At 43.1% G+C, this 16,675-nt stretch overlaps 1 protein-coding gene across 2 annotated transcripts in view; it reads left to right on the forward strand.

The window, feature by feature from the left end:
- TFCP2L1 (transcription factor CP2 like 1) overlaps nt 1–16,675 on the forward strand; it is a 146,088-nt gene that overhangs the window by 112,585 nt on the left and 16,828 nt on the right. For both annotated transcript variants that reach the window (XR_004539708.1, XM_033947266.1), the window contains exons 11-13: nt 1,489–1,579; nt 3,962–4,062; nt 9,777–9,919. Coding sequence is in view for 1 of the 2 variants with exons in the window: in XM_033947266.1 (XP_033803157.1) it covers nt 1,489–1,579; nt 3,962–4,062; nt 9,777–9,919 (335 nt within the window). In the remaining variant the exon portion in view is untranslated. The remainder of the gene's footprint in view (nt 1–1,488; nt 1,580–3,961; nt 4,063–9,776; nt 9,920–16,675) is intronic.

Genomic DNA, 16,675 nt, shown 5'->3' on the forward strand with positions numbered 1-16,675 from the left:
TATGAAAGGACTTTTCAATGTCAAGCTACCTCTCAAACCACCTCCGGTAGTTTAGGATCTCAATGTGGTTCTTGCTTAGTTGATGAAGCCTCCATTTGAACCAATGTCTTCGGCTCATCTGAAATATCTGACTTGGAAAGTGGTCTTCTTCATTGCTGTCACGTCTGCTCGCAGAGTCAGTGAACTAAAGCTTTAGTAGCGGACCCACCTTTCACAGTATTCCATCACAACAAAGTGGTCCTCCATACTCATCCTAAATTCTTACCAAAAGTTGTTTCATAATTTAATCTCAATCAATCCATTGTTCTTCCAGTGTTTTTTTCCAAAGCCTCATTCTCACCTTGGAGACGAACAGCTCTTCATACTCTGGACTGCAAATGTGCTTTGACTTTCTACTTACAAAGGACTAAGCCTCACAGATCTTCTCAACTTTTTGTATCCTTCGATCCAAACAAGTTGGAACATCCAGTTTCCAAGAGAACCATCGCCAACTGGTTGGCTGCTGGCATCTCTTTCTGCTATGCTCAGGCTGGACTGCATCTAGAGGGTCAAGTCACAGCCCATAAAGTTAGAGCCATGGCGGCATCTGTAGCTTTCCTTAGATCTACTCCTACTGAGGAAATCTGCAAAGCTGCTACTTGGTCCTTGGTTCATACCTTCACCTCTCATTGTCTGGATTCTTTTTCCAGACGGGATGGCCACTTTGGCCAGGCAGTATTACAAAATTTATTCTCCTGAATTGCCAACACTCCCACCATCCCATTCTGGTTAAGAACATAAGAACATAAGAAATGCCTGCACCGGGTCAGACCTGGGGTCAATCTAGTCTGGCGATCCGCACACGCGGAGGCTCAGCCAGGCACACCCTGGCGAATACAATGGTCACTCGTATCCCTCAACGTCTTCTGCAAGAAGATGCGAGTCCAATTTTCCCTTAAATCCTAGAATGGTGGTTTCCTCCACCAGCTCTTTCGGGAGTTCACCCATATGTTGAGAATATGCTGTCTGCTTGTCCTGGGATAAAGCACAGTTACTTACCATAACAGGTGTTATCCTGGGACAGCAGGCAGATATTCTCGCAACCCATCCACCTCCCCTGGTTGGCTTCTTAGCTAGCTTTCTAAAAGTTCTTCAAGCAAGTCTGCTTGTGAAGCTGTCCGCATCGGGGCTCCGTGGTTGACGTCACCCATATGTGAGAAAATCTGCCTGCTGTCCCTGGATAACACCTGTTAAGGTAAGTAATTGTGCTATCCGTCCTCTTTTTTTTTTTTTTTTTTTTCCTGGAGCCATATGGTAACCCTAGGCTTTTCCTACATGAAGTCTTGATCCCCCCCTCCCCAGGAAGCATGCAGTTATTTGTTGTGCTTTTTAGATTTCACTGTAGATGTACAGTCTCTTGTCATGTAAACCGCTCTGAACTATTCTGGTACTGCGGTATACAAAAATAAAGTTATTATTATTATTCTTTAAATACCTTGATTGTCATAGGTGCTGACTTACTGAAAATGTCCAAAGAAGATTTTGTTCAGGTCTGCGGCCCTGCTGATGGAATCCGCCTCTTTAATGCCATAAAGGGGAGGTTAGTAAGATTATATTGTCTTTTATCGTCTAGCTTTGGTTGCATGAAAAAGTTCAAGTGAGCTGCATGGTACAGTTCCAGGGTTCCATGATATCAATCCCTAAACTATCCCATGATTTTTTTTTTTTTTTAATGGACCTGTACTAGAACGTCTGAGTTAAACTCCAAGATCCTGAATCCCAAAGCAACTACAGCCAAAATGGATGGGGGGGAGGGGGGAAGTGGGGAGAAGTACAGTCTTTAAAATTAAGGGGTAACAAGTTTCACCACTGAAAAGAAGGTAGATTTTACTCCCTACAGTGGTAAAACATGTGGAAAATTTCGACAGAACTAATATGGCTCCAGTACTAATTTGAGTTCAAATTAAGAACTATTAGAGCACATTTCAATATTAATTCCTTTCGATTATTAGTTCAATCATTGGTCTAAGTCAGCTTGATTATTGTAACATCGTTCATCTTGCTGGAGCTTAAAAAAACCTTCAGACTGCAGCAGTCAGATTAATTTTTGATTTTGAAGAAGTATGATCATATCACCTATCTTTACCGTCAATTGCATTGGCTTCCGGTTGAAGCACGGGTTAAATTTAAGTTTGGCTGTATTTGCTTTAAGGCATTAACAGGTCTAATCCCAGAGTATCTTATGGAATCTTTCATTATTACAAATTCCAAACATTCTAGGAAATCTCATTCATTCTCGTTTCCTTCTGCAAAGGGATGTAAATATAAGAAATTCCTTTCAGGCAGCTTCATGGATTAGGGATCTGACTCGCATAGTCACATTTTCAAATTCGAATCAACAGTTTCGGTGTGCCTGAAAGACGCATCTTTTTACAGAATCTTTTGAAAGTTAGATACTGGTTGCTAATTCATTTGTATTGCTAATTTCTGCGAACCGCGTAGAACTTAAACAGTATTTGCGGTATACGAGTGAGCTTTTATGTTTATAAACTTTGAGAAGCAAATATTTAGGTATTATGCAGTTACTCCCTAAGGAAAATCCCTAACCCCCCCAGATTCCAGGTTGATCATCGTGGAGAAGGAATTACGTGGTATCTGGAACAAACAGGACCCCTTACAATTGTTCAAACATTTAGGGCTCCTTTTACTGAGGTGCGCTAGCGTTTTTAGCGCACGCACAAGATTAGCGCGCACGCTAGCCGAAAAATTACCACCTGCTTAAAAGGAGGCGGTAGCGGCTGGCGCGTGCTGCTTTTTAGCATGCGCTATTCTGCGCGTTAAGGCCTTAACGCACCTTTCTAAAAGGAGCCCTTCGTGGGACCTTTGAAAAATGCACGAATGTAATTTTTTTTTCTCAGTTAATTCATAATGTGTGTTCAAAGTGTCCTCCTTCAACCTTATCACACTCAGTCTTTGACCGCACTGAGCTGTTGTCTGAATGAATTTTGGGGTTTTCATTAATTAACACCCCTCCCTTTTGTGAAGCCGCATTAGGCTTTTTTTTATCGCGGTAAAAGCTGCAGCCGGCGATAAAAGCCCTAACGCAGCTTCATTAAAGGAGGCCTAAGAGCGGAACTGATTTGTGAGCTCGATGCACTGGCGCGCCGACCTAAAATGAAGTATTCAGAACTGTTTTGGATTCCCGGCTGAAGTTTGAGTTGCAAGTAGAACGTTTTGGGGTTATTTGGCAAAATGTCAGGGGTCCAGTTTGGGGATTTTTTTTTTTCTCCCGGACATTGTGAATGTTCACCCTTGCAGAATTTGGCTACTGCTGCTGAATAGCTTCTGTCACCTTCGTGGTAGATGAAGTTTATGCTATGCTGGCTGGTGGCAACTGTATTTATTCAGCAGTGGCAGGTGCAGTCTTACAAAACCTTAGGTGCAGTGCAAAGTGTTATGCTGGTTTCATATTCTAAAACGCGCGAGGACAAAGGTGCGCCGACAACCAAGCACGGACAGCTGAGCGCAGGACTTCATCAAGCCGAAGAAAAAACGTATTTTAAAGGGCTCTGACGGGGTGTGTGGGGGGGAACCCCCCCCCCCACTTAATAAAGATCGCGCTGGCGTTGTGAGGGGCTTGGGGGGTTGTAACCCCCCTCATTATACTGGAAACTTAACTTTTTCCCCCCAACATGGCAGCGTGATGCAGCGCGATCCCTATTAAGTAGAGTGGGGGGGTTCCCCCCCCCCACACCCCGTCAGAGCCCTTTAAAATACGAATTTTCTTCGGCGCAATTAAGCCCTGCGCTCAGTTGCCTGCGCTCGGTTGTCGGTGCGCTTTTGTCCTTGCGCGCTTTTGACCCGTCACCGTTATGCTGTGTAGAAGATGGGAAAAGAGGCTGATGGGTTTCACTGTTGCATAGTTCTTCCATATACTTTAATCAAGGGATAAAAGCAGGCTTATTGTTTAATTGATCTGCAGACATGTGCGTCCCAGGCTGATAATCTACGTCTGTCAGGAGCCAGAACAGAACAGGACCCATCAGTCGCAGAAACGGGAAAGTGCAGATGGCAATATGTGTGGTAAGTTCCCCAGGGTGCAGGAAGAAGTACACATAAGTTGCCAGGTTCAGGTATCATGACGAGTGCTCACAGGCATGTCACGTGTTGTATGGCGCAGTGGTTAGAATCACAGCCTTAGCAACCAGAAGTTGTGGGTTCAAATCCCACACTACTGCTTGTGACCCTGGACAAGTCACATAATCCCCCGTTGCCTCAGATACATTAGATAGATTAAGAGCCCGCTGGGACAGACGGAACAATGCTTGAGTACCTGAATAAATTCATGTAAACCATTCTGAGCTCCCCTGGAGAACAGTATAGAAAAATTGAATAAATAAATAGTGTGACAAGCTTCAGCCTCTGATAACCAGAGCTGGTATTGTGACATCACAATGCCTCATTCCACCAATAAGAGCCAACCTCATCAGTGATGTCACAATGGCTTGATTGTCCTATACTTGACTCACTTTACTACATTTTGATTTCTAGAGTGGCGCAGTGGTTAAAGCTACAGCCTCAGCACCCTGAGGTTGTGGGTTCAAACCCACGCTGCTCCTTGTGACCCTGGACAAGTCACTTAATCCCCCCATTGCCCCAGGTAAGTTAGATAGTGTGAGCCCACAAGAATAGATAGGGAAAAATGTTTGAGTACCTGAATGTAAACTATTTAGGCTATAAGTGGTAAATACTAAAATAAAATTTTAAAATTCACTAAACTTTATCCAGCAGTATATTGATCTTGCATTGCTAGGTACAGAAATTGAGGTTGTACTTCTTAGAATGTATTGTGATTAATGGCAGTGAGCTGAAACTGTAATTCTGCTATATAATAGCACTTCTTTTTTGAGCATCTGCAAATTTAACTTCATATACTCCAAACTGCTGGCAAATACAAAACTGTTGTACAAGTCATTAAGTAGCTGCCAAAATGTGGTCCCATATCTGCAAGCAGCTCATTTTCGACGAATCTGTATTGCCAAATCTAAACTGGGGTGTCATATTCATTGAGGAGGCTCAGCTCGAACCGGCAATAACACGCTTGCTGATGTGTGCCTACTGTGTTCATGTGCTCTCCTCCTGATGTCAGTTCCTGCTCGGGGAACCAGGAAGTGATGTCAGAGGGAGAGCTGAGGCCGGCTTGAGCAGCAGGTAGGAGATGCTGCTTGCTGCCAGTGAAGATTTGAAAAGGTATGTGGAGAGTGGGGGTGGGGGAGGAGCACATGGCACAGTGATGCTGGGTGCTGCCCACTCCAGGTGCCTCCTTCCCTCATTATGCTTCTGGGTATAGGTGCGCACATATAACTCCCAGTCTTGGAATAACCTGTTCAAGACCCGACCATGCCCTTCCTATGGCCAAGTCGCCTAGAAGCTGTGACAAAAAATTTTCCTGCTTCTAGATTGGTGACTTAAGGTTAGTTGTGCATGCAGCTGCCAATTGTAGGATATGGCGATACTCGAGAGAGTTCAAAGGAGAGCAACACGTCTGATAAAAGGGATGGAAAACCTTTCATACGCTGAGAGATTGAAGAAACTGGGACTCTTTTCCCTGAAGAAGAGGAGACTTAGAGGGGATGCGATAAGAGACTTACAAGATCATGAAGGGCAAAGAGAGAGTGGAGAGAGACAGATTCTTCAATCTTTCGAATAATAAAAGAACAAGAGGGCATTCAGAAAAGTTGAAAGGAGACAGATTCAAAACAAATGCTAGGAAGTTCTTCTTTACCCAACATGTGGTGGACACCTGGAATGTGCTTCCAGAGAGTGTAATAGGGTAGAGTACGTTACTGGGGTTCAAGAAAGGATTGGACAATTTTCTGAAGGAAAAGGGGATAGAGGATTACTGTACAGGTCCTGGACTTGTTGGGCCGCCGCGTGAGCGGACTGCTGGGCACGATGGACCTCCAGGTCTGACCCAGCAGAGGCATTGCTTATGTTCTTATGTATTGTATTTATTGTATTTGATATATTTAAGTATAAAGCGGTTTACAAAACTAATAGATTAGACACATTGAACTTCCCCCTCTGTTCCAAATGGTCTCGCATTCTAAACTAAAACACCTACGAGAATAACAAATGTAAGTCATAATTGATTGTAAACTCCAATTAACAGATGGTTACTGAATTAAGTTGCACGTACAACTGACTTTATTCCATAAATTGGGCTCTCAACTTTGTGCACTGTGTGTGTGTGTGTGTGGGGGGGGAAATACTCCAAGAGGGGCCTAAATAATTAAGTGCGTAAACGATGAGCTTTAACAAGCCTGTCTTCCTTAGATGCGAGTCTACGAAAGATAGGTGCCTATTGCATGACGCCTAGCTGCATCCAACTCCAAAGTAGGCGTGTTTAGGAGTGGAGAAGGACTCGGGTGCTGCAAGGCGCAATTCTCTAAAGGACTTAAGTGCTTATAAGGTAGGCCTTTAAAACCCTGGCCTACATGATTCTCCTCAGTCGCTTCATTGGCTTCACGTCCATTTCCGAATACAGTTTAAACTGCTCTTACTGACCTACCAGTGCATTCGCTCTGAAGCTCCCAGATATCTCTCCTCGCTCATCTCCCCCTAGGCTCCCCCCTCCCTCGTGATCTCCGCTCATCAGGCAAGCCCCTCTTATCTGTACCCTTCTCTTCCACTGCCAACTCCAGACTCCATCTCTTCTTTCTTGCAGCACCGTATGCCTGGAACAGGCTGCCTGAATCAATACGTCGTGCTCCGTCCCTGGCAGTGTTCAAATCCTTTTTTAAAAAAAACTCTTATCTTAATAATTTTTATAATAATCTCCATACAAAAAATGAAATACATTCAAAATAAACTTCTAAATTAGCACATCTTATCACCCCCAACAATTAAAACACTCTCATTCCCATCTACCCCCTCCCTCTCTCTCAGGAGACCCTGGTTTCCAATTCATTAGGATAGAATAATATACAATTCAAATCTTTCAAAAAAGCTTCTTTTTCCATTTCAATATACCTCTCCCAAATATCTCTAAGTTTCGTCCATTGATTTGATAATAGGGCAGATAGTCTATATATACATGCTTCTTTGTATTGTAACGCTCCTGGAAATATCCAGACTACTAATTTGTAATCCACTTAGAACCGCAAGGCACAAGCGGAATAGAAATCACTAATGTAATGTAATTACATTGCATACATACATTTATTTAACATTTAACATAGTCTATCCTTTGCACAGACTGTACCCAATCGATCTCTCATATCTCTGATTGTGGGTATATTTGAGGTACGCCAATGCTGAGCCAGTGCCGATCGAGCAGCTATAAATGCCAAATCCATAAGTTTAGTTTGAGAGGATGTTAACCCTTCCACTCCTACTCCCAACAATGCCATCTCAGCTATAAGTGGAATAATCCAGAATACTGCAGCCAAGTTGATCTTTGCAAAATGCAAGTCTGACCATGTCTCCCCACTCCTAGCCAAACTTCACTGGCTCCCAGTAATTTCCAGAATCCATTTCAAATGCTCCTGCCTGGCTTTTAAGATCATTCACGGCATCCTTCCTCCCTTAATCCCACTATCTTATAACTCCTCAAGTCCTGACTGTACCAGATCCACTCAAAGGTATAAATTATCCTTCCCCTCTCTACATGGTATTCGCTATGCAGGCAAACTGGGAAAATCCCTTCTCTTCAGAATCACAGGTCTTTGGAACGAGCTTACTACCCCGCTGCGAAACCTGGGCTACTTCCAATTATTCCGCAAGCAACTGAAAGCCTGGCTTTTCACTAAAATGTAATTCTATCCCCCCTTACTCTTCTCTTCTATATATAAGTTCATGTAAACCTTTTTTTTCCCTTCTCTTCCTATATTCTAAGTTCTTGTAAACCATCACCAAAAAATCATCACTGAGTACATTGGCGCTTAGCCCGATGACAGCAAATTAATAATAATAATTTTATTTTTCTATACCGCCATACCGAAAGTTCTAGGTGGTTCACAACACTCAAGGCAATACGTGCAATACAGATAAATACATCAGTTAAAATACATCTAAAGATTAGGCGAGATTAAATGCATACAATATAGGTAAAATACAGCAAGTTAAAACAGAATAAAAGCAAGATACATTAAGATATCAGCCTATCTGTTTTCTAAAATCAAGATACAATTGATACAAAGAACAAATCACACAGTATCAAAAAGGTCTTATCTCAAAACCAGAGTGGTTCAAATTGTCAGTGCTGAAATTGGCGTAAGCCTCCAAAAGATAAGTGTTGCCATTTTTTTTTTTTTTTTTGAAAAGTTTTGAGATAGACATTTTTTATACTTCTTTGATAACTTTGTGATTTGTTCATTGTATCATTTTTCTGTCATTGTGAGTCAACAGGGGGATTAGGTAATGAATGACTTAGCTCCAATCATAAATCTGAAATAACATATATTATAAGAGATCAAGTTTCAAGTTTATTTGTAATTTGATATACCGACCATCACAAGTATCTGGTCGGTTTACAATAATAAAAATTTTTAAAAAAGAAAAAATGTTAAAGATATTTAAAATTGCATAAATAGCTAAGAAAATTTTTTTTTTTAAAAATGGGGAAAGTTAATGACAAAACAAAGACATAATTGACATAATTGGGTGACGAGGGAGGGGGAAAGGGAGGTTGTTAATTATATTATGTAAATGAATAAAAAGGAAGGAAAGAAAGGGAAGGAAGGGTAAAACAAAAGGGAAGAAAGGGAAGGGAAGGGTAAAACAAAAGGGAGAGGGGAATGTCGCTTCTTAAAAGCGTTTCTCTGTTTATTAGTTTTTGTTTTTCTTCTTCCGGGTTCTCAGTTGGACTTTAGAAAGGCGTCTTTGAATAGAAATGTTTTAAGGTGTGTGTTAAACTTGTTTAGGGAGTTTTCAGCACGGAGGTGAGGTGGCATTGTGTTCCAAAGCGAGGGCGCGACAATGGAAAATATAGTATTTCTAGAATAGTATAAGTCCTTAATTGAGGGGGCTGTCAGTTAAGTCCTGATTAGTAGATCTAAGGGCCCTAGCAGGGGTATGAGGGGTTAGATATTTGTCTAGGAAGGCGGGGAGATGGGAGGTCCTAATTTTGAAAACTAGGAGGAGAATCTTATAAGTTGTTCTGTGAGAGACAGATAAAGTATACTCATGGTTTGAAGGTTTCTTAAAATCCAGAACATACAAGAGGGCATCCGTGGAAAATCAGGGGCGGGAAGCTGCACGGTGACACCAGGAAGTACTTTTTCACCGAGAGAGTGGTTGATCGCTGGAATAGTCTTCCACTTCAGGTGGTTGAGGCCAGCAGCGTGCCTGATTTTAAGACAAAATGGGATCGTCACGTGGGATCTCTTCACAGAGAAAGGTAGGGGAGGGTCATTGGAGTGGGCAGACTGGATGTGCCTTGGCCCTTATCTGCCGTCTATTTCTATGTTTCTAGACTGGTAACCAGTGTGAGTATTATGTGCACTATGATAAACCCACTAAGTTAGTTGATGATCACCATTGTTAAGAAAAATATTTTTGGGACTGAATTGAAATCTTGAAAAAGTACAGATAATAGACGCCTTGACTGATGCACGAGTTGAGTTAATTGTTTTGTCCTTATCACTATATTGATTGGGGATTGATTGTGGGCGAGACCTTTTTTTTTTTTTTTTTTTTGTTGAACTCCGACCAGGATGTGCACCAGGCCTGCAGAAGCGTTTCAGATTAAATTTTGGTTGCAACCATTAAAGTATTATATTTAAAATTTATTGCAGTATACCATGCGATCTTCTTGGAGGAGCTGACCAGTCTGGAGCTAATAGAGAAAATAGCAAACTTGTACACAATTTCACCGCAACAAATAAATCAGATCTACAGGCAAGGACCAACGGGGATCCATGTAGTGGTGAGCACAGAGGTAAGATCTCCAAATGAATAGTTATAGTTCTGTTTTGCAGACATAGGCCATCCGTTCCTGGAGCACTTTTGAGGGCATTTTCAGTGTTGTTCTACGCTTCCCTTGCTTTTTGCAGTGAAAGCATTTGCCAGGTTATTTAAACTAATTTCTCTAGGGCAGCGGTCTCAAACTCAAACCCTTTGCAGGGCCACATTTTGGATTTGTAGGTACTTGGAGGGTCGCAGATAAAATAGTTAATATTTTATTAAAGAAATGACAACTTTGCATGAGGTAAAACTCATATGGCCTCTTTTACAAAGCCGCCCTAGTGGCTGCCACGCGGCAACAGCCCCGAAGCCTTTTAGTGAAGCGCAGACGCTAGCGTGCCTTTGTAAAAGAGGCCGTATGAGTTTTACCTCATGCAAAGTTGTCATATAGTTTATAAATCATTCATTACTTGCTTCTGATAATTTCAGCTATACACAGCTGAAAGCAGTGCAACATATAGAAAGTGAAAAACTATCAAAGTATCAACTGCAAGAGATAAGATTTTGGACCAACTATTTTATGGAAAACTTGTGCCTTAAGTGTCCGGCGGTCGTATCCACAACCACCTTCAGCTCTCACCTCCTCCAGCACCAGACACACGCACACGCCGCACTGCCTCCAATGGTTACCTTACGTTCTGGAACGTTGCCCGCCTCACTGCACGCAATTGGACTCCCACCTCACAATCGCGCACAGATGCAGGAAAGCACTTGTGTGAGGTTGCAGCGACCACCAGGTACTTAAGGCACAAGTTTTCCATAAAGAATCATTCTTTATAATACCGAGGGCCTCAAAATAGTACCTGGCAGGCCGCATGTGGCCTATGGGCCGCGAGTTTGAGACTACTGCCCTAGGGGCTCATGATCCATGAAACTGCAGGTCTCCTCAGCTAGCTGCAAGACTCTTCTAAACTGCAGCTCAGCCTGTGTAATCAAGGTAGGATTAAGGCACAAGCCTAGCTCACCTATGCCTTAATCCAAGGCCCACTTATTTGGAAGAGGACTTCTAATTCAGTGACTCTCAAAGCAAATTTGTAATCTTATCTCAGCTGCTGACAGAAAGTATATGATGGTGGGGATTGGAGTGTAACCAAAACCACTCCCGCTCATGTAGGACTGTCTATTCTTGCCCACCGCCCTGTGCATTGTCCTCCAGCTGATAGGAGGAGCCAGCGAGCAGTGCTTCTTCCATGCTGCTTCCTACTTTGCTGGGTTTTCACTACGACTACTATGAATTATTTCTATAGCGCTACCAGACGTATGCAGCGCTGCACAGAGTCACAAAGAGTAAGAAGACAGTCCCTGCTCGAAAGAGCTTACAATCTAAACAGGCAAGACAGACAAACAGGATGTCATGGATACAGCTAAGGGAACAATTGATCAGCTGGCTGGGTTGCAGGGTAGAGGTGTAGAGTTAAGGATTGAAAGCTATATCAAAAAGTTGGGTTTTCAGTCTGCTTTTAAACAAGGGATGGGAAGGGGCTTAACAGACAAACTCGGGCAATTTATTCTTTTGGGGTTAGAACCATACAGGGTTGTATTTATAGAAGTTTTAAAATACATACATTTATATTACAATTGGGGAGTGGGGATGGCGGGGGTGGCAACATCACTTGTTTATCTATGGCCTACCAAAGGGATCATCCTGCCCTATGCAGTGTGTTACTCACTCCTGCCACTCAAGAGCTTCTAATCCAGTTTTATATGACAAATAGGATTGTAGACATTAAAATATGCCAAAGAAAATTTGATTTGTGAGGGGAATATTTAGAGTGGGTAGGTTCCTCCATTAGCTTTGCAGCTCCTCAGATTGGTTGAGTGGAAGGCAACAGAGGGTAGTGGTCAATGGAGATTGATCTGAGGAATGGGATTTTACCAGTGGTGTCCCTCAAGGTTCTGTTCTTGGGCTTGTTTTTAACATTTTTATAAGAGATATAAGGCTGAAAGGCTGTCGGGTAAGATTTGTCTTTTTGTGGATGACACCAAAAGCTGCAATAGAGTAGACAATCCCGGATGGTGTGAATAACATAAAGAAAGACCTGGCGAAGCTTGAGGAATGGTCTGAAATTTGGCAGCTAAAATTTAATACTAAGAAATGCAAGGTCATGCATTTGGGCTGCAAAAACCCGAGGGGATAGTACAGATTAGGGAGTAAAGAGCTTATGTGCACGACAGAAGAGCGGGACTTGGGTGTGATTGTATTTGATGATCTTAAGGTGGCCAAACAGGTTGAAAAGGTGACGGCGAAAGTTAGAAGGATGCTAGGGTGCACAGGCAGTAGGAAAAAGGAGATATTGAGGTCCCTGTATAAGACTTTGGTGAGACCTCATTTAGAATATTGTGTACAATTCTAGAGGCCGCACCTTCAAAAAAAATATAAAAAGGATGGAGTAGGTCCAGAGGAAGGCTACTAAAATGGTGCGTGGTCTTCATCATAAGGCGTATGGGGACAGACTTAAAGATCTCAATCTGTATACTTTGGAGGAAAGGGGGGAGAGGGGAGATATGATAAGACGTTTAAATACCTACGAGATGTCTTTCATTTGAAAGGAAGCTCTGAAATGAGAGAGCATAGGATGCAGTTAAGAGGTGATAGGCTCAGGAGTAATCTAAGGAAATACATTTTTACAGAAAGGGTGGTAGATGCATGGAACAGTCGCCTGGAAGAGGTGGTAGAGACAAGACTGTCTGAATCAAGAAAATGTAGCATAGGCACGTGGGATCTCTTAGACAGAGGAAGAGATAATGGTTACTGTGAATGGGTAGACTGGATGGGCCATTTGGCCTTTATAAGCCATCATGTTTCCATTTTCCATCATCACATTTGGAAAGCAGCTTGTAAATACTCTCTCAGGGTTTCCGCAGCTGGAATTCTGCTTGTTGCAGGTTTCTGGATCTCGCAGCGAGACACAGAAACCTGCAACAAGCAGCCATAACTATGTTGGAGAAGGTGCAAAGGCGAGCCACGAAACTAGTCAAAGGAATGAAAAATTTGAGCTATGAAGAACGCCTCAGGAAACTGGGACTGTTCACACTCGAGAGGAGAAGACTTGAGAGGCAATTTGATAGAGACTTTTAAAATATTAAAAGGATTGGATGAAATAGATCAAGAAGCAGCATTACTAACATTTTCAGATGTGACACGGACAAGAGGTCACAGCCTGAAACTGGGTGGCAGCAGGTTCAGGATGAATGCCAGGAAGTTCTGTTTCTCACAACGAGTGGTGGGCGCTTGGAATTCTCTTCCTGTGGATGTTGTGGCGGAGACTACTCTTCGGTGTTTCAAGCACAAGTTGGATACACACCTTCTTGCAAATCATATTGAGGGATACGGTAATTTCAGGTTTTCATAATAGAGAACCTAAATGGGCCGCCGCGTGAGCGGAGCGCCGGACTTGATGGACCTCGGTCTGATCCGGTGAAGGCATTTCTTATGTTCTGGTTCAGTTTTCCCAGTTGGTCCCGGAGTACTCCCTTATCAGTCAGATTTTCAGGATATCCACAATGAATATGCATGTAAAATTGATTTGCATACACTGCCTCCATTATATGCAAATCTCTTTCATACATATTCCTTATGGATATCCTGAAAAACTGACTGGCAAGGGAGGACTCCAGATCAGAATCGGGAAACACTGTCCTAGTGGGTGGCCATGAAGAGCTGCTATTTTGTTTGTCAGGTTTGGCTGCATTTTTTTTGGCTAATGTGACGTATTCCAGGGCTGTACCGAGTGCTGTATAAAAAACAAGGTCACACAGGGTGCAAGGAAGGTCCATTTTATTCTCCTCTTGGCTGACGCACAAAAGTATGCGCTTTTCAGCTTGCTTTATTTGGATCAGCAGTTTTCTTCTGCTTCTTTGAGATTCTAGCATTTACTGGGCTATTGTGCCCATTATGCAGACTGGCCTTAAGTTTGGAGGAGCCTCACAGGTGGTTGAGGTGACCTGCAGTTTCATGGATCATGAGCCCCTAGGGGAAGTTAGTTTAAATAGCCTGTAAAAATGGCCCCAAAACTTGCATTGCAAAAGACAAATGAAGCAGATCACAAACTTTGAAATGCATCCTACAGTTTTAAGTGGACGTTTCGTCTCCCAAAAGTCTCCTTGCCGTTTTACCCAGATTAAATCTAAGGCCCTCAACTTTTTAATTGTTGCAAAAGTGCTTCCAGGCAACTTTAGGCAGAGATTTGCCTTTGCTAGCTCAGCCATCAGGAGAGTGCAATTAAATACTTCAGTTACATATTAACCATGTGGATTGCTTTCTTCATGTGCCTATAGCAGAGCAGCTAAAGGAGTTGATGATGCAAATGAGGGAGGGGGCACAGTGAAAATGTACTTCATGGACCATTAACTACACTAAGTGTGTGCATGAACATAGTCTTTTTTTAAAATTTATTTTGCATGAAAAAGAAGTGGAAAGGGGATAGAGGAAAAGAAATGCGTTTGAAGGTTATACCACATGAATTGTATGATCTATTTTTGGTCTTTTTGTGGTTTTCCTCTTTTGACAGCTTGAAGAGGCAGAGGCTTCAAGAATGCTTCCAGTATAGATTGTAGAAGAGCCGGTTGGGAGTGGTAGTGATTGAGGTGTTTGGGGAACTCGGAGGGTTTGGATGTTTATGGGGGTGAATGTACTATGTGTGGGGTGGGTTGGGAAGAACATGAGTTTGAGAGTGTAAGAGTTTGTAGTTTCAGGATTTGTGTGTGTGGTGGGGGTGTGGGAGAGTAGGGTGATGGGTGGGTAGATGTATGTAAGAATGGTATGTATGAGGATGTGTAGGTACAATCAAATTCATCAAATGGAAACACACCAAATATACTAACGGAAGACACCCCATGAAACAGCCAATTAGCAATCCTACTCTTTTCATTGGCTGTTTTATCGTGGGGCTTCTTCCGTTGGCCAACCCTACTCTTTTCTGAGGATATGTAGGTTCCAGGTGAGTAGAGGCGTACGTGAAGGATGCAGTTGTCTGGGTTTGGGGGGTTGTGGTCTTGTATGGTGTTTATGGATTGATGGTGATGGTAGGTGGGTGGGGGGAAGTGACTTTGGAAATGTGGGGAATGTAGTCTTGAAAGCACCCTTTTTGTGTTCTTTCTCTGGCTGCTTCAGTCATCTGTCCCTGTCTCTTCTTAGTTTGTGTTGCTGTTTACCAAAATTGCTGGAAGGGTGTGAAAAGCTTCAGCCTCTGATAACCAGAGCTGGTATTGTAGAAACATAGAAGATGACGGCAGATAAGGGCTACAGCCCATCAAGTCTGCCCACACCATTGACCCACCCTTTTAAGTCTACTGGCCCCCTTAAGTCAGATCATACAGCTACTCTACTGACCTGCTCTATTAAGTCTATATGTCTATATCCTAGCGACCCTATTCATTGGTATGACCCTCGCAGTGATCCCACAGAGGTATCCCATTTATTCTTGAAGTCTGGGATACTGCGGGCCTCGATCACTTGTACTGGAAGCTTGTTCCAATGCTCTATCACTCGTTCCGTGAAGAAGTACTTCCTGACGTCTCCACGAAACTTCCCTCCCCTGAGTTTGAGCGGATGTCCTCTTGTGTTCGAAGGTCCTTTGAGAAGAAAGATATCATCTTCCACCTCGACCCGTCCCGTGATGTACTTAAATGTCTCAATCATGTCTCCCCTCTCCCTACGCTCCTCGAGAATATAGAGCTGCAATTTGTTCAGTCTTTCTTCGTACGAGAGACCCTTTAGCCCCGAGACCATCCTGGTGGCCATCCGCTGAACCGACTCAACTCTGAGCACATCTTTACGGTAATGTGGCCTCCAGAATTGCACACAGTATTCCAGATGAGGTCTCACCATGGCTCTGTACAATGGCATCATGACCTCAGGCTTCCTGTTGACGAAACTTCTCTTGATACAACCCATCATTTGCCGTGCCTTAGATGAAGCCTTCTCCACTTGAGTGGCAGTCTTCATGTCTGCACTGATGATCACTCCCAAGTCTCGTTCTGCCATAGTCTTGGTCAAAGTTTTGCCATTCAAGGTGTAAGTTCTGCATGGATTTCCATTTCCGAGATGCATGACCTTGCATTTCTTGGCGTTGAAGCCCAGCTGCCAGATAGAGGACCAACTTTCTAAAGTTCGGAGGTCCTGTTCCATAGTATCCTGTAGATTGTAGCCGTTTACGATATTGCATAGTTTGGCGTCATCAGCGAATAAGGTTAGCTTACCTTGAAGCCCTTGAGTCAAATCCCTAATGAATATGTTGAAGAGGAGTGGACCCAGGACTGAGCCCTGCGGCACTCCGCTGGTCACTTCCGACGTTTTAGAGAGGGTACCGTTAATCATCACCCTCTGAAGTCTGCCACTTAGCCAATCTTTAATCCATGCAGTTAGTGTTACTCCTAACCCCATCGATTTAATCTTGTTCAGCAGTCTGCGGTGTGGGACGCTATCAAAAGCCTTGCTGAAGTCAAGGTATACGACGTCTAAGGACTCTCCCGAGTCCAGCCTTCTTGTTACCCAGTCAAAGAAACTGATAAGATTGAACTGGCAGGACCTACCCTTGGTGAATCCATGTTGACTGGGGTCCCGGAGATTCCCCTCGTTCAAGATCGTATCTAATTTAAGCTTAATTAGTGTTTCCATGAGTTTGCACACTATTGAAGTGAGACTCACCGGTCTATAGTTCGCAGCCTCAGCCTTGCAACCCTTTTTAGGCAGAGGAACGACGTTGGCTGTTTTCCAGTCCAACGGAAC

This window comes from Geotrypetes seraphini, chromosome 5 (genome assembly GCF_902459505.1).
Source record: "Geotrypetes seraphini chromosome 5, aGeoSer1.1, whole genome shotgun sequence".
In the NCBI taxonomy this organism is placed as follows: domain Eukaryota; kingdom Metazoa; phylum Chordata; class Amphibia; order Gymnophiona; family Dermophiidae; genus Geotrypetes; species Geotrypetes seraphini.